Below are 23,119 nucleotides of genomic sequence, written 5' to 3'. Positions count from 1 at the left end.
CACAGTGGCTTGTATTTTTCTTTTCATCATCGTGGTAATTTGGAACTTGAAAGTCTAAATGTGTTTAATTTAAGGCAAAAATGAGGATAATAATAGTAATAATTTTAAAAGAATATGTCTGTGTCTGTGTAGACCCAAATCAACATGAAAAAGTTCCAAAATCCCTTTGAAGGTATTATTTGAGAGTGCACATAGAAAGGTAAACCATGAAATAAGATGGCTATGCAGGTTAGAACAAATGGGAACTAATTGATTTTCATGAAAATAAGATCCACAAAAGCTAGGCATAAAAGGACTTTTGTATAACCCAAAACCTACTACTTAATGATCCCCCAAATCATGCCTAAATGGATCAGTCTTATGTATTTTGATTTTTTTTTTCCCTTAAAGCAGGGAATTTTTTACTCTACAAACCTGAGCTCAGGAATAACCACCCTCATTTGCAGAATCACTCTCTATACCTGAGGCTAAAAGCTGATATCCAACATGACAAACCAAATCTTAGGATGATAGGATGATATTGGGCTGGTGGGACTCACAGTGTTTAAAAACTTGTCAACATTCAAACATGGAAATTTTCAGTTTTTAAATCCAGGCAAGTAGTTTCTTTTGAAAAAGCAAAAGTTGCAGCAGTACTAGTCCTGCCTTCCTACCTGGGTTAATCAAATGGAGAGCAGTGGTTACTTCCATGCATAGTCCAAGTTGCCCTAGTCCCCACCACTCCCTATTCTCTTCCTTTACTCACTTATGATCCCTACCAGCCCCCTGTAGGTGTTTGAGGTTACTACCACTGGTCTTTAAAAACGGTTATTTTTTTAAGAAAAAAATGGATGGCTGATTATTAAATTGTTTCGCTAGCAGGCAGAGGAAAAGGTAGTTGCTAAATTTCTCTCTTTTTCAGACTCGGTGCAGGACTGTCCACGTAATTGCCATGGAAATGGTGAATGTGTGTCCGGGCTGTGTCACTGCTTCCCAGGATTTCTAGGAGCAGACTGTGCTAAAGGTATTTGCTGCTACTTCTCTGCTATCATTGGAAAACAGAAAATAGGCTTCTCAGAGGGGATGAGAGAGGGGGCACCAAAGTAGCCCCTGGGACATCTTATAAGCCATGCACACTAGAAGGCCTAACCTTTTGGCAAAGAGTAGGCTTTGATATATGACAGTTGGCCAATATACCTATAGGAGCAAGGCGGTTATCCTTGGCACTGAGGTGTGCTGAGAAAAAAGAGTTGCTAAAAATGAGATGGTTGGATTTCCTGTAAAAGCAGAAGTGAATTACCATCACTCCTTTCTTATAATCATTAACTTCTATGTAATGGAAGATTAAGCATCTCAGGGTTAGTAAATTTCATTCATTCTGGCCAGCTACGCTCTTAATCTAGAAAGCCCTATTTATCTTGGTGGAATCGTTTTTAAATTGTATTATTAATTTATCTACACTGCTTTGCACAGAATGGCTGGGCCCTGGGATTCACGGGGGAAAGGTAATATAAGAAAGAAAATGACTCTCACAAGAACAGGGGACTTAGGGGCTGCATATTTAGCTTGCAAGAAACCTGGAACATGACCTTCAAGTAGCACTATCAGAGGCAGGTGTAGTGGAGAGCAGAGCTTCTCACACATTTTAGACACGGTGCATGCTAACACACACACGTGTATATTCTAGATAAATACAACTATAAAACTGCAATAAAACTTTCACAAAAAAACACTTACCTTTACTCCATATTTCTTTTCTATTCTACCCTATTTTTTTTAAACACTAGTTTTAACCAACTACACTGACTCTGCACCCACCAATAGGTCTGAAAACCAGTGATGGAGAGGTTATGAGCCCTTGCTCAGGAGTCAGGCATTCCTGCATTCCACTCCCAGCTCTGCCATTGAGTATCTCTATGACCTTGAGCGAGTGATCTAACATTTCTGAATCTCGGTTTCCTCCTCTGGAAAACTGGGGAGTTCCTCATAAGTTCATTGTGAGGGTGGTATGAGATAACACAGCCAAAGCTCTTAGCAGAACAAATTATGAGGCCTCAAAGGGTTTATTTTTACCATTCTTATTTATGTATATCATACTATATTTGTGTATTTATATAATCTTTTCATTATTTTTATGTGTGCTTCGTTAAAAGACCATCCTGCCTCAACATTCTGAGAGAGAGAGAGAGACAATTATTATAAAGCTGCTCTGTAAATGCTGAATAGTGCCACTCCTTTTTCACATCCTCACCACAATTGCTGGGAAAAATAGTATTTCAGATATTCACAGTATTTCAAAAATTTGCAGTTCCCATCTTTCTGAATGCTGACTGATAAGTGAATGGGCCATTTTAGTGCTTGAAGTTCTGGATTTGCTTGCACAAGCCTGAGATGAAATCCTAAATGGCACCACCTACAGACATACCGTCTATCACACAATAACGTGAAAGGTTTGCTAAACTTGTCAGGTACAAAAGGAAAAGAGCAAGAAGCCACCAGACAGTTTCCTTGGCTGTTTTTCAGCCTCAGCACACCCTGCCCAGTGGCATTTGGACACATCCCTAAGTAGGCAGTGGAGCCCGGAACTCCTACCAGCGTGCGCTTTGCTCAGGTTCCGAGGGCCCTGATGAAGGAGAGTGGATGACACAGTACATCGCCGTGCTGAGTGCTTTTTCTAGCAAGGGCTTTAAAGGAGGAAAAACCTCAATATCATTTGAATGGCTTTTCTTGCGTAATCTAATTTTCCTGGGAGTGAAGGCTATAATGAGAGGAAGGACAGAATAGTCCTTTTATATGTGGCTGCAAATGGGCTGAACACTCAGCTGCACGGCCTATGAGCTGTAAATGTATATTAACACTGACACACATCGATGTATTATTAATCCTAAAAACCATGTGTGCTCTGGCTGTACATCCAGTTACTGGCCTTTCAGCCCTAAGTACCTCGGCCATTTAAGAACTCTTCACTCTAAATCCATTTGCAGATGAGCGTCCATTGTGCATTATGGATCTGTAATGGGGTGTGCATTTAGCTGCTTAAAAGGACTCTCAGTGTGTGTTTTGCATTCACTACCTGTACTGTGGCTGGGTGCACACTCCAAGTGTGCATTAGCCATGGTATATAATTGATCCCTGGGAAACAAATATTGAGTGGCTGTTAAGAGTAGTTACTCCTGCATATTCAGGAGCTGTTCCTGAAATCGGCCTTTGAACTTGTCATGTATTTTAATTTAGCTGTTGATGCATACAGTGGGCAGAATTGAAGCATTTAAAGAATAAAATTGCTTTCTCCTCATTTCCCCATTTATTCTTGGCAAAGTTGGCTTAAGAGTGTTAGGAGTCAGCTTCTCCCTCTTTGCCCTAAGGATGTTTCTTCCTTAATATTTTTGAAATGGAGACAGTTTAAGTTACTTCATTAACAACGCTAACTTTCTCCTTATTCTAAATCTGCCTTTCCCAAACTTGGGTCTTTCGTGTACCGGTTTTATGATTTTTGCCAAATTCATGGACCATCAGTATTATTATTTACTTAACACATTTCTTTAAGTCAACTCATTATGTTTACATAGATAAGTTTATTTTTAAAGGAACGATGTCAAAATCAAAAATTAAAAAAGAGAAAAGAAGAATCCATTGCAATGAGTAGGCAATGTTAATACCACCTTGAACCCTATCGAGAGTAATATTTTCCCTGTGATGAACATTCAAGCCAGGTCAGCCTCTCACACACTCCTTTCACATCAAGAATCCCAAAAGCGGACGTGAGCACGTGAAAGGCAGCCTGGCTTCTAGAGAGACTCAAGCCTTGAACATCTCGTCTCATTAGTATTGGCTCCGGAAAATTACCAAATTCACTAACTATACCTGTGTTTGAGGCAAGAATCCAGTAAAAATAGGCACACAGATTTAACCAACTTCAAGTGGGTAAATCTAATGGTTAGCACCGGATTTATTTGTGGTATATTAAGCCTCTATTTCAGATCATTTTTAAGTAACAACTAATAGTTATTAAGGACTAAATATGTACCAGGCCTTGTGCAAAGTACTCAATACATAATATCCATTCTCATATCAACAATATGAGATAAATCCTATTTTAACCAACCTCCCCAATGTTTTAAGCTTTTTATATTGAAATCATTTAAGATTTTCAGTCAAGTTGCAAAAAATAGTACATAGAGTTCCTGTACAGAATTCACCCAGTTTCTCCTAATGTCAGCATTTTAAATTAGTTCAATTACGGAAATCAGAAAGTTAACGTTGATGCAATACTATTGAACAATTTACAGACTTGTTTCTATTTTTGCCCTGTTTTTCCTGGTCCAGATCCCACATTGCATTTGGTTGTCATGTCTCCTTAGTCCGCTTCAATCTGTGAAGGTTCCTCAGTCTCTTCCTTGTCTTTCATGACCTTGACCATTCTGGAGAGTACTGGTCAGGTATTTTGCAGTATGTCCCTCAATGTGGGTTTGTCTCACGTTTTCTCAGGATTAGATCGAGCTTATGCATTTTCAGCAGGATGCTGCACCCTCCTCAGTGCATCATATCAAAGATGCACCTCTGATTTTTAATAAGAAAAAATTTTAAATGAGGTTGTGTCTGTGTGTGTGTTTGTGTATACCTTCTCCCACTTACATAGAAGACAGAGACACTGGGAGGCTCTATCCGACTTGTCCTGCACAATTTGTCGGTGGCCATGACAAATTGCCACTCACAAACAACTTCTGAGCCCAACATGCTCCTAAGTGTTAGCAGGCAGTAACCTGGAGCAGACAGGATGAGGTAATCGTGTTAGCAAGGGCAGAGAGAAAATACAACGTGTCCTGAGTCTCTTGCTACCCAGAACAGTGCATACCATCTCCCGGCTGTGGCCCACGGTCATTCCCCTTCTTTCCTGATAAGAGCCCTTAGAGGGGCCTGAGCCCGAGTTCCTCCCTCGTCACAAATCCGCATCCACCTTTGTTCCTTCGCTGACCGCTGTGCCCAGGATGCGTGAGTTCTGCCAGTTGCTGCTACTGCAGGCAGCCGGCACACTCAGCCCTCCTGCCAGGGGGAGAAGTTGCCACGTTAGAAGCGAGATTCCCATCACATCCAAGCGCCCGGGTATGTGTCCAAGTGACAGAAATAGGGATTTATTCTCTTGACCCCACACTGCGCCTCCCGTGCCCTCAGACGTGCGGTGCAGGTGGCAGCTTCTTGTCTTCGTATCAACCTGCCAGGCTGCATCAGGCATCTGCAGACATCCTTGAAGTGAATGGAGGAATTGGTCAGTGTGCATTTGCAGGGAATTTGTTCCACGACCCCGCCAAGCTGGGGGTCCTGAGGGGCTCAGAAGTCAAAATGCAAGTGACTCCCACACCAATAGAACATTTAAGCGTTGTAATACATTGTTCCGAGTCAGTGGAGGGGACAGAACTTATTCGTGCATCCAGTAAATGCTTAATATGTGCCTGCTGTGAGCCAGGTACTGCACTGAGTGCCAGAAATCCAATGATGGGCAAGAGTGCCATGGCCCTGCCTTCCGAGAGCTTCCAGTCTGATGGATGCACGTGATGGGCTAGTGGGAAATGTAAATGTAAGTGCAAAGTGCTGTGATGTGGACTTGGAGGGCTGTCGACATTACGAGGGAGAAGAAAAGGAAATTTATGAAACAATGAAATATGGATCTATGAAAATAGCCAGTTAGTATCAGGGAATGTGCAAAAGATTCCACAGAGAAAGAGTCTAGTAAAGGGACTACACTGAATAGTGTCTTTCAGTATAGAATTTCATTAATTGTGTGTTGTAATAGGCAATCTGTTCCAATTCAGAACTTGAGGCAAAATGGCATTTCTTTCCCAGTGATCTGTACCATTTTCCATCAGGTGCCTCTCCTGTCCAACTGTAATTGTGCTTATTACTCAAGTCATTGTTTAGTCCACAATTTCTTATTATAACTTCCCCTTGCTTGACTTTCTCATTACTTTAATGCTATTTGTGGTGGCCTAGATGCTTTTTAATTATGATTCTTTTTTCTTTTGTTTACTTTTATTTGAAGGTCTTTCATTGACTTAAGATGCTTCCTTTGGTTGTTTGTAAAGCAGCCTTGCATTTAGAGAGATCTAAGACTTCGGACTGTTCTGTTTTGACCCTGGCTCCTCAGATGGCTTATTTGGTTCTGAGCTCGAGGCCCCAACCTGCAGCAGAAACTTACTACACCAGAGTCTTACTTGTTAGGTAATGCACATTTAATAGCTATTAGATGTGACAACTCCTGCTGCTGAACAGCTGTCAGGGGAGGCCCAGAAATGCCACAACCACGGGAACATAAAGTCTTCTCTCTGGGGGTTGGTTTCAGCTCCTACCCGGCTTCGGTGGAGACTTGAAAAAAGAGAACGGGGATCTTGCCATTTTTCTCCTGTTAACTGGCAAATGTACCCAATACCCAGTCCCTCTCAGGGTTCTAACACTAAGTCAAATTATGATCATCATCGTAGCTGACATTTATTGAGTTCTTACTACGTGCCAACCACTGTACTAAGCAACTGCATAATTATCTCATTTGATCATCAAAAGCACTATTTTATAGATGACGATTATCCCCTTTTATAGATGAGGAAAAGGAAGCACAGAGAGGTTAACTTGCTCAAGGGCACTCAGCTAGTAAGTGGTATTGCTAGGATTCAAACCAGACCGTCTGCCGGGACTCCTAACGTTGGACCAACCATGAGATTAACCTCAGGAGATGTGAGGCGTGAGGAAGATGTGCCTTTGCAGGCAGTTCATGTGGTGGTTGCACACTAGGATTTGAGTTTGAACCCAAGGAAACTTTTCCGGGAGAGGAAACTAGAGTTTACTAGGTAAAAGTGGCAGAGCCAGCATTTGAAACAAAGTCCATCTGCCTTCAGAACCTGCTGCTCTGAACCAGTCTCCTCCCAACCACAGGTCCAGTCCATCACCTCCCTCATCCCATCACTTGCCAGCTTCTATTTCATCACTTCAACGTGCTCTCCATTTTTCCTCTCTGTCCTCACAGCCACTTCACTGTTCACCTTGCCACCAGCATTTCCCAGATGACATTTTTCCTACTCCCCACCTCCAGCATTCTCCACGAGCTCTTAGGTGCATGTCATTGCTCTCCTCCAACACCTTCAGTGGCTCCCAAATGCCTCCCACCACGGTGTCAACTTTGGTTTAAAGACATTTATCAAGGCACAAATTTAAACAAAGGGGGGGGGGCATGAGCAAGGGAGGGAATAAAGGAGGAATGAAAAAAAGGAAGAAAAGAAAAAAATTTGACAGAAAAGAAATACCATTTATTCCACAGTTTACGTGCATTATCTCGGGTGACAAAGTGATTGCGAATGGAAGCTTTAGAGTTGGAATTTGCTAGGTTTGAATCCACACTCCTCTTATTAACTGTACCCATTTTAGAAAACTACTTAACCTCTCTGAGCCTCAGTTTTCTCATCCACAAAATGGGGGCAATAGCAGTACTATCTGTTGTGTTGCTGTGAGGACTAAAAAGTAAATACATGTAAGGTGTGTAGAACCGTGCTTGGCATGTATTAAATGCTCCATAAATATTAGCTAGTATTAATCTTCATAAGCCTTTGAAGTCTTTGTTATTATCCCTATTTTACAGGAGAAACAGAGACTTAGAGAAAGTAAGCTACTTGCCCAAGGTCACACAACAGGGCTAGATTTTGAGGCCCTGTGTGGCTGACCCTGAAGCATGTACCCCTAATGGCCACATAGGAGAGAGACTTGGCAGGAAGACCCCCTGAATAGAGGGCAGTAACCATTCTCCAAGTCCCCACCGACAGCTCAGCTGTCTGACTCTCCCCGCTGGCTCTGTCTCATGACCTGCTTTCGTGTCTCCCCATTAGTTGCTCCCCTTAGTGGATTTCCGCACTCAGGAGAAGAATGACAAGCCTCTTAGCCCCCTCCCTGATGTGGAGGGGTCCTCCCCACCACCCCACAAACGCCTCCTTCAGAGCTTCCCTGGCACAGAAGACCCTTCCCCTTTCACAGCTGGCCTCACCTCTCAGTGAAAGACGCTCAGGTCCCACCAGTCCTTCCTGGAACAACCATGGATGCCTCCTAATTGTTCATTCAGACCCTCCGTCTTTCACACGGGTCTCCCTCTGCCACCCCGTTCCCCCCACTATCTCTGTTAATGCAGACAAGCCAGGGGCATTAGCTGCTGCCAGCAGGAGCCATTCCACAGCCCAGTGCAGTTTGAATCTGAATCCCAGGAGGACGAGACCTTCCTCCCACGCTTGACGGGAGAAAATGTGCAGGAATTCTTGGCAGCAAGGACCCAGGAGGAGGGGCTTGAAGTAGGTGCACTTGGTATGTGCTTTGTGGAAAGTGATGGAGCAGCCACACTCAGCAGTCACCTTCAATAAAATAGTTTAAGAATCTGGACCACATATGGAAGACGAAGTCCAGGCCAGGCACTGTGTGAAGAGTTTTATACGAATGATCTCATTTCGTCTTCACCACATACACCATCATCATCCCCACTCCACAGCTAAGGAAACCGAGGCTCAGAGAAGCTAAGGCACTTGCCCAGGTGTGGCTTTAGCACCATGCTCGTCAGAATCACCTGTTAACACACAGCTTGCTGGACTCCCCCCCGCAGCTTCTGATTCAGTAGGTCTGAGGTACTAGCATCAGCTGGGGAAGCTTAAGCATCCAAACCCTCGGGCCCCACGCCAGACCTTCTGAATCAGAATCCTCATTCCAGCAGGATCCCCAGATGACTCATGTGCACATTCAAGTCTGAGTCTCGCTACATTGCCCTTGAACGCAACTAAGACTGCCCCAAGAGAACTGTGAACGGGAGCAATAGCATCGCTGTCACCTTCCATTCCCGGCTTGCCGAGCAGCGTTGCGGGGGCGCCTGCCTCCCCAGTCTGGAAGCTGCAGCGCCCTTTATCTGGTGCCCCCACGCGAGTCCCTGCCTGCAACCTCCAAAAGTTGGCCGCTCATGATGTTCCTCCTGCTTGTTGCATTACCAAACAGAAATCACTTTGCAGGCCTTACATCAGTCAGCCCTCCCCCAGGTTAAATTGCTCTGAGACTAAAAACCTTTTTAAACTACTTAGAATAGTTGCAGAGCAGCCTTAGAAAGCAGTGTCTCACCCTGGGGAAGCATGCTTCGATGTGTTGCACACAGAGTTGGGGAAGTACTGTGGTTTTAGAGAAACCTTCCGTATTGGGAGTAAACCAGTCGTTAGAGAGTAGGTCGGCTGGGACAGTGACGTGGGAGAGAGCACTCTACCCTCTCCTGTCTCTTTATGCAGTCAGGTGCCACATAACGACATTTTGGTTAATGATGGACCGCATATACGACACTGGTCCCATAAGATCAGTACCATGTAGCCTGGGTGTGTAGTAGGCTATACCTTCTAGGGTTTGTGTAAGGACACTCTGTGATGTTTGCACAGTGACAAAATCACCTAACGCATTTCTCAGAACGTATCCCCATCGTTAAGCAACGCATGACTATAATGCAATGCTTTGGAACAATTTTCTCCTAATAACAATAATGATAATAAAATCATATCTGTAGATTTCTTAACTATAGCCGGGCACTGTATATAGCACTTTACAAGTATTGTCTCATTTCACCCTCTTAAAAATATTGTGGGGTAGGTAATCCAGAATTCTTGTCCCATTTTAAAGATAAAGTTATCAAGGCTGAAAATAAAGTGTCCCTTGTCACACAGCTGGTAAAAACAAAGGGAAATTTAGGCTGTCTAACTCATAGGCCAACACTATGCCTGGTACTCTTCTACCTGCTGGGGACAGCAGTGAATAAACACACGCTCCATGTCTTCAGGAAGCTTCCATGCTTGTGGATAATGGGACACTGATGATTTGAAAACTTGTCTCGATGCTTGAATCACACTAAGAATGGAAAGCTACGTCAGTCTGAACTTGAGCTGCAAAAAAGCTTACTGTGTACTCTGAAGAATTTAAATATTCATTATGTAATTAATGCTCTTCAGTCATACACACACACAAACAGCCGTTTTTTTAACAACAGCTTAAGCACTTATCGATTGAGAACTTTTATAACTCTCAAAATGGAGGCATCCCCATATCTCTACAGGTATTTTAAATGAATTGAATTAATCATAGGCTTAAAAGTCTCTTGCGATCTTCGTTAACTTCCCTGGGTTTAATTAAAACATCTGTGCACTTTTAATTTATCGATTCATCCAACTCATATGTCATGTTTTTAACACACCCCAGCATGCTCTGCATCATTTTTAACCCGATTTCCACTTAACTAAAGCAATTAAATTCACCCCGGATTAATTAAAGCATCCATACTTTCGTGCTTAAGTCAGCGTGTGCTTCTTTCCCCACATGGCTCCTGAATGTCAGAGATCTGACACACCTGATGAGTTTTTTGTCCTTCTGGAAATTCTTCCCTGAATCACTTTCTTGCTTATTAATGTGCCGTTTGACAGAATGAGAAGGAGGAAGTTGGTGCACCTGAACTTTGGCCCTCTGAGCCAGAGGCTCGGCCCATGTCTGTCAGAGGCGTCCTCTGATTTCCTCTTTTTACGGGGGTCCTGCTGAGTCTTGCCCCACACTGAGACCAACAAGAGTGTCTGAGTGTTCTAGGCAGGAAGGTGGGGGGCTGTTCGGGTTGGAGGTGACCATCGTGATAGAATGGCTGGTGATCTTTGCATTTGTACTTTTGTGACGGCTCTTTAGTTCTGATTTCCAGCTTCCTCGCTCTTCCTACACAGTCCTTTATTACCTTGCCCATTTAACGTGGAGAGAAAACTGAGGCACCAAAGCCAACAGGCTTCTCGGTTGGGCACGGTGAGCCAGGGGACTATTCAGACAGGGACAAATCATCCCCTGGAAGCTAGTTTGGATTTCTGCCCCCACCAACTGTGTTTGACAGAGCTCCTTTCCCTTCAGCCGTGGCAGCATTAGGGGTATCAGTCTTTAAGATGCTTTTTTTCAATCTGATAAGCCAAGGATTATTTCTCATTATTATTTTTGTCTATACTTATTTATTTGCTAATGAAGCTGAGAATCTCTTCATACTTTTATTGGCATTTATATTTATATGTCCTTTGCCCAGGTTTTCATTCATTTGTCTCTTTTTATTGATTTAGAATAGCTCTTTGTGTATTTCAGATATCAAGCTTTATTCTGTTAAATATGTTAAAAAAATATTTCTTCTTGGTATTGTTCATCCCTCAATTTTGTTTAGGGTGTTCTTTCTCATACAGAAGATTTTAATTTTATGTGATCAAATCTGATCTTTCTTCTTTTCCTTCTTAGTTTCTGGAATTTATGTCTTCCTTATGTATCCCCCTCCCAAGAAAATAAAATTAGTCTTCAATATTTTTTCTAATACTTGTGTAGGTTTTTTCCTATTTGGATCCTTAATCTGTATCGAATTTATTTGTGAGAACAGTCTACATTAGATGTCAAACTTTATTGTCTACCAAATGAATTGCCGATTGCAAGGACCTAGCAAGAAGTGAAACTCCCCTTCCCTGACACTGTTCTGCTTAGCACCAAGCTGAGTCCACAGTCTCAAAAGACAGTGGGACATCAGTTTTGGTTTCAAGGACACTGAACTTTGTCTGCCTCACCTCCATGACCCAAATGTTATATCATCAATTGCTTCAGGAGAATCGAGGCATCTTCATTTCTCCGTCCCTTTTTCCCTACCACCTAACCCAGCTATTAGCACAGATTGGGTTATTCATAAGCATTTATTGACTAACTGAGATGTAAGGCAACCAGTTGTTAGTACTATTTTGACAATTTACCCAGAGTCCTAGGTTCAAATATTCTCAAGTCTCTTTTCAAAGGGGTTTGCAATCAGATTTCAGATCATTTTTAAAAGATACATTATTTGAAATTCCCTCTGCACATCTAGCCTAGCCCACAAATGACTTGTCGGGACGCAGGCATTTTCCTGCATCCTGTCTGTCTGTGTGACTGAGCCTCTTCAACCGTCTCTGCCTTTGCTCCACGTATTCTCTCTACTGCAAGCTCCAAGTGGATGAGACTTGTTTTACTTAAAACAGCAGACACGGGTGACTTGTCCTGTTACTTCCCACCGAGTAAATAACACTGATAATTCATCTCATTCCTTACAGAGAACTTTAGGGGGAGAAAAAAAAAAGCTCCAGTGATCATTAAAATGAGCTTTACACCATTTAGGTGAATCTAAATTGTGTCATTTTTTTGTCATCAGCCTGTTAACTTGTCAGTCGTTAGTGGCAGCAGTAATTTATTTTTCTTCTGCGCGAGTCTTAGAGCTTCCATTTACTAGATTTAGTAAAACAGGAATAGTCACTTTGTACAAACATTTTAATTAATTTTAAGTAGAAGCTTGAATGCACAGTGTTCTGCTCCTGTAAGTCTTAGGAAGAGGAGAGACAGGGACATAAAACACTCCACACGTGATTCCAGAACCACCTCCCACCCACAATCAGGGGAGATTGGGGAAGAAAAAGATGAGGTCTTTCCATTAGCATTATTTGATACTCTTCTGGTGGTGGTGGTGGTGGGTCCATTTGAGACCTACTGCATTTTTAATTTTATTAATCCTTGAAGCCTATTTGGAGATTCAGTTTGGAATTTCACAAGGAAACATCCATTAATTGCAAACCAGGTGTCAGCTACTGGTTTGAGTCCTTGCACACATTATCACACGTAAGGTTCCCATCAACTCTGAGAGACAATTTTTGGAAGGGGAAATTGGGCCTCAGAGAAGTGCAGTAATCTTGCCAAACTCCTACAGCTGGTAAGTGACAGGCCAGGTTTTGAACCTGGGTCTTTCTGGCACCAAAACCCTTGCTCTTTCCACCTCTATTCTATATTACATCCAGGCAGTGTGTGGAGTCTGAATTGTGTGTCCTATAACCTGTGTGTCATAAAAAAAAAAAAAAATGTAGATTTGGTGATAGTAAAAAAATCTAAGAATAGTGATTAATACAGGAGGTCCCCACTTCACATCCAGCCTCTCAAATGAGGATCAGGCTGAGCCTTACGTACTGAGATGCTCTGGGTTGAGTTATGTCTGAGAATGAATCAGTTTCCCTGAGGGAAGGAATTCTCCCTGCAGGTTAGCCCAGAGACCACTGGAGGGTGCTCATCTAGCATTTGCAATCTCTTTGCCCCAATGGCAAATGCATTACTAGAGCGCTGCACTCCTCTTTAACCTGCCTTCCACTTTTTTATGTGACATCAGCTGAGCCAATCAAGTGCTCTGCTTTCCGGAGAACATCACAGCGCTTTGCATTTTTTACCACACTCCCAGTGAGCATACAGCATTTGAAGCAAGGCTGCATTTAGAATGTGGAGAACTCCCTGACCTGACTATTCTCCATTTTTTTTTCCTAGGTAATTTAAGTAGGTCACACTTTAAATTTGATTTCCCGGGCACTTGGTTTTAAATAAGATACATTCTTATCTTCTAGACACTCCTGTTTTTTTTCCCACCACTTGGAGTTTATGCAGAAGAGAAACAGTTTCAATATGAATAAAGAAAATAATCCTAACTGTATGTTATCAGTTAATATAGACAATAATTATTTGCTCCTTACTTTCTACCCTCTTCCACCTTTTGGGAGGAAGGAGGGTGAAATGGGAGCTCAGTGATGGTGATTTGATGTCGCTTTCTCTGCCGTCCATGACAGCTTGTCCAATATATAACCCTCAGGTCAGAAAGAGCCCTGGGAAGCTCATCTCGCTAGATGTGTAGCCACACTTCTCACTATTTCCCTATTTCAGTGTGCAAGGGTGGAAGTGGGGTAAGAAATGATGTTGATTCTAGTCTTTCCACCAGGACGTATCTTCAGTGTTACCTACATCAGAAATGGCAAATGAGTTTTCTCTTGAATGCCAACTCTGCCTGCTTGCACATCTCAGCCTTGCGCACTACAGTGAAGATTTGGGGGCTCTTTCTAGGCTCAGGGGACAAGATGCCATGATCAAGCAATGATCTCTGCAGAGGTGCAGGAAGGGAGGCTAGTAGTTCATGTGCACACATTTGCCATCCCTGATCTGGAGCTTAGCACAAGTCTCATGAGGAACTGACATGGAACAGATTAACTGTCTTCAAAGCCCTCTCAAAACTTTGAGACAGCTCATTAGTTCTCACCCTATTCTTATTTCCACAGTCCCTAATTTGAGTCTTGGGCACCCTGAGTTCAAAGCTCTTTCCTCTACCCTCTCTTAGACAATCAGCATGAGTAGCAACTCTGTATGGATCTCTGCTTCAGTATCCTGGAAATAGAAAGCATGTTCCCTACATTTAGAGAGAATTCATCTAAATTTAATATGTAGCTTCAATGTTCTCACTTCTGAACTCATTCTTCTCCTCTGGTAGATTCATAAGGATAAGAATTCTACTGGGAATTTTATGTGCCCCCCAGCAGTTTTTACAACTATCTGGTTATAAAACATTTGGAGGGGGAATAGCCCCTCAATCATATGTCAACTGTTGAGATGTTTTTGTTTCAGGTCAGTTTACAATTAAGGTACAACATGCACTTCCCCAGAAAAAGGCATTGTGTGTGCAACACGAGGTCCAGCCCAGACATTGTTCTTTGTACATGTTTCATAAATGGCCATTTCGAGTTTGCCCGTACCCCCACCACTTGGGAACCCCTGAATATCAGGAACCTAGGAGAAATGTTTACTTAATCAAGCCAACATTGATGACTGCAGCACTGGAAGGAAAGCAACAATGACACATGTGATCCTGTCCTTGAGCAGTTTACTACCTAAATCTTTGGAAAATGAGACTCTCAGAGAAGGAAAGTTAATTACGATAAAAACTGAATAGAAACATGGCAACAAGAGGGGATTGGTAAGATGGGGTGTGACCATTGACTAGGGAGAGATCTGAGAGACATGTAATCACTTCATGGGATGGGGAGACCATGTGGGTTGTACGCACACGTGTGCATGTAGAATTCTTGGAACCTGCGCATTCCCAATCACAGGTGAATCAGGAGTCAGGGGAGCATCTCTCTTGGTCATTTCTGAAGGTCTCTGAATGCCAGTTCCATAGCCTGGAGCCATATCCTCATTTTAGGCCCACTTTAGAAGCCAGGTTGGAAATTTAGGTTCTTTACAAACTGATGCTGAAGTGAAAAGTCCGAAGTCTGAAGGTGACCAGTAAAGTCCCACTCTGGATGATCTCTAGGAGGGCAGAATTGGCACATTTGAAGCCAAACTGGTGAAAACTGTTGGTAATCTCACACCAGACAATCCCCACTGATTTTCAGCCTTCTTCCTATCAACAGATGCAAGAGAGTCCCAGCTGAGACGTGAACTGCTAGAGATTTCATGTCTTCAGCCTGCCCTCCCCTTTTTCTGCTTTTTTTTAATAGGCCAGGCATATTAATTACATGTGTTATGCTTTGGGGTAGGCACAATTATTTCTTTGTGGTCTACAAAGGGAAACTGAGGCAGAGAGAGATGAAATATCTCAACTGTGGCCCATCCCTCTCCCTTTTTAATGAACATAAACTTATCAGGAATAGGAGTCAACTAATCTGAGGGTAAGATAATAAGAAAAATGGGTTCTGATCCCCAATACCAACAGCAACACAACCCACAAGTCCATGTGGCCTAATTAAGGGCACAGCTGAGGGATGGGCCAACCTGGTTTCCAGTGGGGCTCCCACACTTGTGAGCTTTGTAGACTTCGGCAAAGTAATTTCACCAGTCTGAGCCTCATCTGTAAAATGGGATCATGATTCTAGCCTCCACCTCATAGAGTGATTATGATGATTAAGTAATAAATTGCACATAAAGCATTCTATGCTGTGCCAGGCACATAATAAGCATTCAGTGGGTGGGAACTGCTGTTATTAGTAGCATTTTCATTGTTGTGGTTATCGTTTGTTTAAAATGGCTCTGCACCTCCATGACCAAAGTCTCAAGCCTAGAACATTGCAAGCAAGGCTGAAACACCAGGCAGGCTCCGTCTCCTTAGACTGACAGAGCCCTTCACACTGGCCCTCGTGACCTGCTGCTCTGTCTGGTTTTTGCAGCTGCCTGCCCCGTCCTGTGCAGCGGGAACGGACAGTACTCTAAAGGGACATGCCAGTGCTACAGCGGCTGGAAAGGCGCCGAGTGCGATGTGCCCATGAATCAGTGCATCGATCCTTCCTGCGGGGGCCACGGCTCCTGCATTGATGGCAACTGTGTCTGCTCTGCTGGCTACAAAGGCGAGCATTGTGAGGAAGGTAAGCGCCAAGGCAGGGCCAGGCTGGGCAGCAGTGGAGGCAGGCCCAGACCTTTGTGAATGGGCCCAGTCCCCAGCTCAGTGTCTTGCAAAGGAAACTTCAACATTTTGCTCAGAAAGCTTCAAACCCCTTAGCTTTGATGGACTTCTTAAGTTGTAGAAAACAGAAGGCTGTTTGGAGTGGTTCTGGAAGGAATGTTTTGTTTTACCCTTCTGTATGGACATTAGCTCCTTTTCTCTTTCTCCTTTGTTTTTCTCTTTAAATTGCTTCCTCTGCCTTTGTCTGTCTGTCTGTCTGTCTGTCTTCTCTTTCCCCTTCCTCCCCCCTCTTCCTGCTCCCTCTTTTCCTTTTTATTCCTTCCCCTTCCCCTATCTTCCCTCCTCTTTTCTCCTGCTTTATTTAAAGTTCTCTGAATTGGGAGTTACTAAAGCTATCCAGAAAAAAGAAACAAGAATCCTTAATCCCCCTGTCTTCCCCAAAGCTGTTTTTTCACTCTTCCTGGTAATCTACGGCCCATATGTGTCTGTGTAAATATTTCAGCCACAATTAATATCAATAGAGAGCAGTCAGGCTTGAAAGACTATAGGTATCCATGTCATTTAGAGACATCACGTAGGGCAAATTATCCTGGTTACCTACAACCCCACAGAATTAGAGGAGAGTGGGTGTGCAGCAGTGGGCTGGGATTTGATGTTTCCTGAAGAGCTCAGTAGAGCACACATTGAAGTGGCCTCCTGCACGCACGGGTAAAAATTAAAGGATGTAAGAAATTGAATCCACTCTGATAAAACAGGATCAGAGATTAGGTTTGGAGATTAAGAGACGGGGGCATGGGTGAGGAAGTATAGGAATGGGGAGAAATGCTCAGAATACAGCTCTAACTAGTCCTAGTTACTCTGGTTAGTTCTGTCAGAAGAGATACTTGGTACCAAGGTATTGGGACCAAGTTGTGGGACCTATAAGGCAAGGGAACTCAGCCAAGCTGCCTGTCAGCCTTCCCCCTCTGTATTTGCCCTTCTAGAATATGGTGTCTTGTTGCCCATCTATTGTTTCTCCCCATGTAATCAACCACAGTTGGTAGGAAAGTAAGAGCCTATGTCCTCTCAGCCTCTCACTGGCTCCCCAGCCTTTGAGTTGGCTCAGTCATTATCTTCCAGGTGAGCACCTTTTCTCTAAGACCATTTCCCAGTGAAACGTCACCATGCAACTGCAAAAGCCCTTTCCCCTGCCATGTTCGCAGTGGAAAAAGAAGTGGTAAGTCACCCAAAAAGCTAAGGGAAAAAGTGAAGCTCACTGCCTACTCCGTGTGAGACAGCTTGAGATGACCACCCAGAATGTCCCCATAGAATAGATCCTGTTGGGTGTCATATGCTTGTGTTCTTGCTCAGCTTCTCACTGCCAAGATGATAAGGAGGGACCTCAGGTGCTATGAAGTTCTCAGATGCTAGTGGTTCCATTCTCCCATTTCATTAACTTATGGATCTCTAGGGTTCTATATAAAATCACCAATCATTACAGCCCTCACCACAAAGCAATGACAGTGGCTTATCCTTAGATACACACACAAAATCTCCCCTTGTGCAGTCTCCCATTTCATAGTTTTTAGAGCTATGGCAACAAACAGTCAGCTTCCATGACATTATTCTTCCAAGATTTTCTAATGTATTGTAGTAATGTCCTTAATGGGGCTCAGAAGTCTGACCCCCAGATCATCACTTGCTCCACTCTATATATATTTTTTCCTCTATTATAAAAAGTAGCTTCCCTCCATCTGCATCATAAAACCAAATGGGGAGTTTGGATGCAGTAAGTACTGATTTAATAACCCTGCTTGAAAGGTGAAAGTTCTTAAAGATAAATGGATTGCAGGAGGCAAAACTGCATTCACTGAAAACATGGGAGAGGCCAATAATATGACAAGAAAGGTTAAAACGACCTTTTGCATACACCATGTGGAGAGAGGAAAGTGTTAGAACAATGATGTTGCCCATCTTAGAATTTTTTCTCTCCAGTAAAGATTGTGCACATCTGTATGAGTGAAATTTCAAGTGATTTGTCAACTTTCTTACTCTCCCAACTCATCTTATTTAAATGTTCAGAATGAATTAACCATCCAAAAAAGCAAGGAAGCCACGCGGATCATTATGAAAGGATGAAATCTCCTCTATTGATTTCTGCTACCCAAAAAGAACGAACCGAAGTGATTCATATGCTGTTTTCAAAATAGGAAATGGAATCAAAGTCTAGATCAGCACTTTTTCTTCCATTTAGCTTTTTTATTTCTAATATTCATCAGAGTCATAACATTCAAACAATTTACCCTGAAATGGCCATGGCAACAAAATCAATAGTTGCCATCCTCCATTTTTGCTGCATAAACATTGTACTATTAACAAATTTTCACAAGAAAATGAAAGGATGTATTCATGAGGTTTCATTCAATGATGTCCGGGGGAGTGGAAAGGTGACGAGAGAGGGATTGACACATTAGTTTAAGTCAGCCATGTTTTCATGTCAGTTTCGTGGTTGAGTCATTTTTCAACGACATTTAACTTCATAAATGTAATTCATAGTTCTTCAGGGGTTTATAGTGCATATTGTTTGTAAAACTCCTTGACCTCCTTTTTTATCCTTAGGGATAGAAATTGCATTCACAACCCTTTTTTATCAAACCTACAGAGGACCCAAGACTAAATGAGTTCTAATGATTTCAGCTGCCAGGGGCCTGGTGGTATAAAGCACATGGTACTTAGCTGGTAAAGGCCGCTGTCCCCTTTTTAAGTATAACACTGTTTCTATTTATAAATTTGTGTAAAATGCCATAGTCCCTCCCGCCTGCTAAAGACTCAAAGGATGTGGCCACGAGACCATCTTATGAAATTGGAACCAAATTTAAAATTCATAGTGAAACTGCTGCTGAATTTAGTTATTCCATCAGCTGTTGTAATTATATAGCACAAAGGGCATATTTACTGGTATTGCTGACCAGAGAAGGGGTTAGCTCATATTTTTAGATACAATAAATGGTTCTTTTGATGACATTCCAGTCCCAGGCTAATAAATCTCAGTGGATTTTTCCTCCTTCCTTCATACTGTAATTCAAGATAGAGAAGAGAAAGCTAATTTATTTAGAAGACAAATGCCATGATCCTTTTTTTTTTTTTGTATATTTCTTTTTATTTAATCCTTTTAAGAAAAAGATTATGATATAGTTTTTGAATTTTTTGAAAGCTTCTAATTGTTGGCCCCTCACCAAACATTTTAAATGGCTAATTAGAGATGAGGAGTAATTTTTGAGGCACATAGCACATGAGATATTTTTGTGTATGTTTTTTTGATTTTGCTATATTAGACATGGGGAAAGAGTAAAAAACTAGAACTTCAGGATTTTCTTTTATTAGAATAATATGGACAAGATTGATTCTGAATGAATTAGTTCATATTTTGCAGATCCCAAATTGCACAGCATTTTTCCCAAAAGCAAGAAGTTGTTAGCACCATTTCTGTTTCTTGTCAGTCTTTAACGCTGGAAATTTGTCCCATTAATGACAAATGCTCTTAGCTAAGTCTGTCATTACATTTTTTATTGAACACCTACTATGTTCCCTTAACTGTGCTAGGCATGAGCCACCAAAGGCATTACACAACCTCTTTGCAAGTGTCTTCTATGTGTTTGAACCTTCAGTTCATTTACACTCTCCAGATGTGCTCACCATCCTAAATAGAGCAAATCTGAAGGTATCAGAAAGGGTTCATATCATCAGAAGTTATAGTCCCCAAGACAATGAATTCAACATTAAAGTGATTGTAACCAGAGCAAGTAATATCATCATAAATGTCTCCAACTAATAATAATTCACTAAAATTCTCCTTTCTCAGAGTGTATTCCTGATTTAAAAAGAAAAAAATCGATGGCAGCTTCTGTTTCCCCATGGCTCGAATAGCTTTAAACTGATTTCCATAAATAATGTCTTCCTGAGACTATCCGAATGGGATCCTGAGAAACATCTCTTAACACTGAAAATTCTTATTTTTGCCTCAAGGGAGAGGTGCTCTTTGAAACTTCATGGAATATTGTGATTTCTAATAAATCCAAATTCCTCTAGTCTCATGTCTGCCAGAATTAAATAGTTTGTGGCATGGAAAATCTAAATAATGTCATATTTAGAGCCAATGTATCATCAATTTTAAAATATACCATTATTTTCTGTACCATAAGCAAGAAAAAAGAAGACACTACACTACCAAAAGCTGGGACCCCAAGAAATTACCATCTCTAAATAGCTGAACTATTTAGAGGCCAGAAATCTTGCATATTTCAATCTTGGCATTGGGCAAGGAGAGAAATCAAAATTTTCTCTGAGATTTTGAACTACGAGATGGCACGCATACACACAAGGGACTGAATTACACTATGAGTGTGGTCCAAAAATCTTCAAGAAAAGAATTTGAAGTGGTCTCAAGCTGGCTGTGCCCCCAGACGATGGCAGAAGCAAATATTTTAATTTAGGCCAACAGGCCTGATTTCCAAGCTGTTAAAATGGGGGAAATGTGTGTCTTAGTCAAATAAGCTGATAAGACCTCTTCATCTCTCTCATCCACAGGGCAACATCTGAGCCCTCTGCAAGACCACCATTCTCCGTTCAAACCCCACAGAGTGCAGGGTCCTCTTCTCCAAGTGGCGTTGCATAATTTCTTAGGAATATCTAAGGAAGCTCATCTTCCTCTAAAAAGACCTGTTAATCAACCCTTGGCTGGATGGATGTCCAAAGTTTGGGGTCACATTCTCATGCAAGAAAATCCTTTCCTCAAGAACTGGCCTTTGTAATTCATTCCTCTCCTCGCTTTGAGTTGATTCCAGAGTAATAATCTTCAAATTACCCACTGGATATGTATTCCTTCTGATTATTAAGTTGGCCAAACAATCAGACCATGAAACTGGCAAGAACAACAACGACCAGAATCTGACCATTAATTCATCCAATTGACCGTCTGGTGGAAGGTTAATGCCACGGCCAAAGAGACTCACCTATCCAGTCTACTCGTGATTACCTGTGGAAAGGTTTCCCCCTCTGGATCATTTCCACACCCAATTCCACCTATTCTATCCTTCACACTTACTAACTCCTTTGTGTGCTCAGAGAATGAAAACTAATTTTAGACTTAACCTAAGTGAAACAATTAGGAAAGTGACTCATTTATAAGTTTCATTGTTTTTTTTTTTTTTCAGTCTTTTTTTACCTTCTGAAGTCAAGTATTAGTGAAGTTAGAATTAGTGAAGTTAGAGTCTCTCTGATCATGAGGGGTAATTGGATTTGGTGATACCCGTACAGACATCATCAGTATTCATGTTCCAGTCTCAGAAGCTCTGATATGGTTTAATTAAGGTACTACTGTTTATAGATCAGGGTTCTCAAGGTTGAAAGACACACCTCTATATCTGATTCCTCCTAATTCTGCTTGAGAAATCTCCTTTTTTCTCTTGCATTCTCTTCACATGTGAGATTTGGTGTTTTGACAAGTCTTGCATTCTTTACAGGCGTTCTTCAAGGGACCACATAGGTATTACCTTGGCCGCTCCATTTGCTTGCAGGTGGATAGGAATTGGTGAACCACTGGTCCATTCAGCTGTAAGCTAATGTCTTATGGCCCATCCCCCATGAGTGATCAATACTTTTCTTCTTTGTTTTTTTCAGTTGATTGCTTGGATCCTACCTGCTCCAGCCATGGCGTCTGTGTAAATGGAGAATGCCTTTGCAGCCCTGGCTGGGGTGGTCTAAATTGTGAGCTGGCAAGGGTCCAGTGCCCAGACCAGTGCAGTGGGCATGGCACTTACCTGCCTGACACAGGCCTCTGCAGCTGCGATCCCAACTGGATGGGTCCCGACTGCTCTGTTGGTAAGCCAAGAGGTTTTCTCCTCACTTTCCCCAACGCTCATGCCCTGTGTTCCTTCCATCAGCCCAAATGGATGGGAATCTACTCTTCACACTTAGCTTGGGATAAAGGGACTTTGGTCAATTGCATAGTGCCTCTCTGACTCTCTTCTCCTCAGTGGTGAAGTCTGTGATTCTTGAGAAACAAAGGACACCAAGTAGATTCTCGTGCCTTGTTGGTTCCATCACCACAAATGGATGAGGAGCCCGGAAGGGATGCTTCCATTTGCATTATGGGTTTTCTCATGTACGTTCCCTAAACGTACCAGAAAACAAAACAGAACAATTCAGTCTCAGACAAACTGAATGGAATGTCCTATAAAACAGAAAAGAGGCTCCCTCAGGGTGCTGTGTGAACATGTTATAAAGCTCTGTGATACTCCGGTGACAGAAAAATAATGAAGCTGTGCTGTACATTTTATTTTCCTAAAATTAAAAGTATGTGTCTTACCTCCCGAGTGACCTTAAAATGGAACGGTTCAACAGTTCAAGCCAGTCCCAACCTTCCTGAGCATGCTTCCGTTCACACTGACAAGTACCTATCCAAGCAAGCGATCATCATTCCGCCCCCTTCCTCTGGGTAGTGAGACAGCTGTCAGATTGCCATGGCAATCAGAAAGGGAATATATGTGAAGCTTTGCCTACAATGGGAAAGAAATGAATATTTCATTTCAAAAAGAAAAAAAGAAGAGTCAGTTAAAATAGGCTATTTTGGGATGTCTTCTCAGCCCACTCGGCTCTGGCTTCAACTCTGATGCTGGTTGTCCAGGCCAAACTCTGCAGACGGTCGGGGGAGGGGGAGCCCTAGATCCAGGGCCCCACTGTGCTCCCAACATGCTGTGTGACTTTGAGTGAGTCACTGACCCTCCTGGTCTGGTTTCTCCTCCCCTAGCATGACGAGCCATGCCCCCCTCAGTAGTCTGTTGTAAGGATGAATGTCTGGCACGTGCTTGTCCTCGAGTGAGAGGTCTG

The 23,119-nt window shown here is 42.4% G+C and overlaps 1 protein-coding gene across 2 annotated transcripts in view; it reads left to right on the top strand.

Moving 5' to 3' along the window:
• TENM2 (teneurin transmembrane protein 2) overlaps positions 1–23,119 on the top strand; it is a 573,466-nt gene that overhangs the window by 416,128 nt on the left and 134,219 nt on the right. For both annotated transcript variants that reach the window (XM_087429448.1, XM_014786118.2), the window contains exons 8-10: positions 902–1,003; positions 16,020–16,214; positions 21,911–22,111. In XM_087429448.1, the coding sequence (XP_087285574.1) occupies positions 902–1,003; positions 16,020–16,214; positions 21,911–22,111 (498 nt within the window). The remainder of the gene's footprint in view (positions 1–901; positions 1,004–16,019; positions 16,215–21,910; positions 22,112–23,119) is intronic.

This window comes from Ceratotherium simum, chromosome 4, assembly GCF_057802395.1.
Source record: "Ceratotherium simum simum isolate JZ-2026a chromosome 4, ASM5780239v1, whole genome shotgun sequence".
Taxonomy (NCBI): domain Eukaryota; kingdom Metazoa; phylum Chordata; class Mammalia; order Perissodactyla; family Rhinocerotidae; genus Ceratotherium; species Ceratotherium simum.
This window is presented reverse-complemented; position numbering and strand designations above follow the sequence as displayed.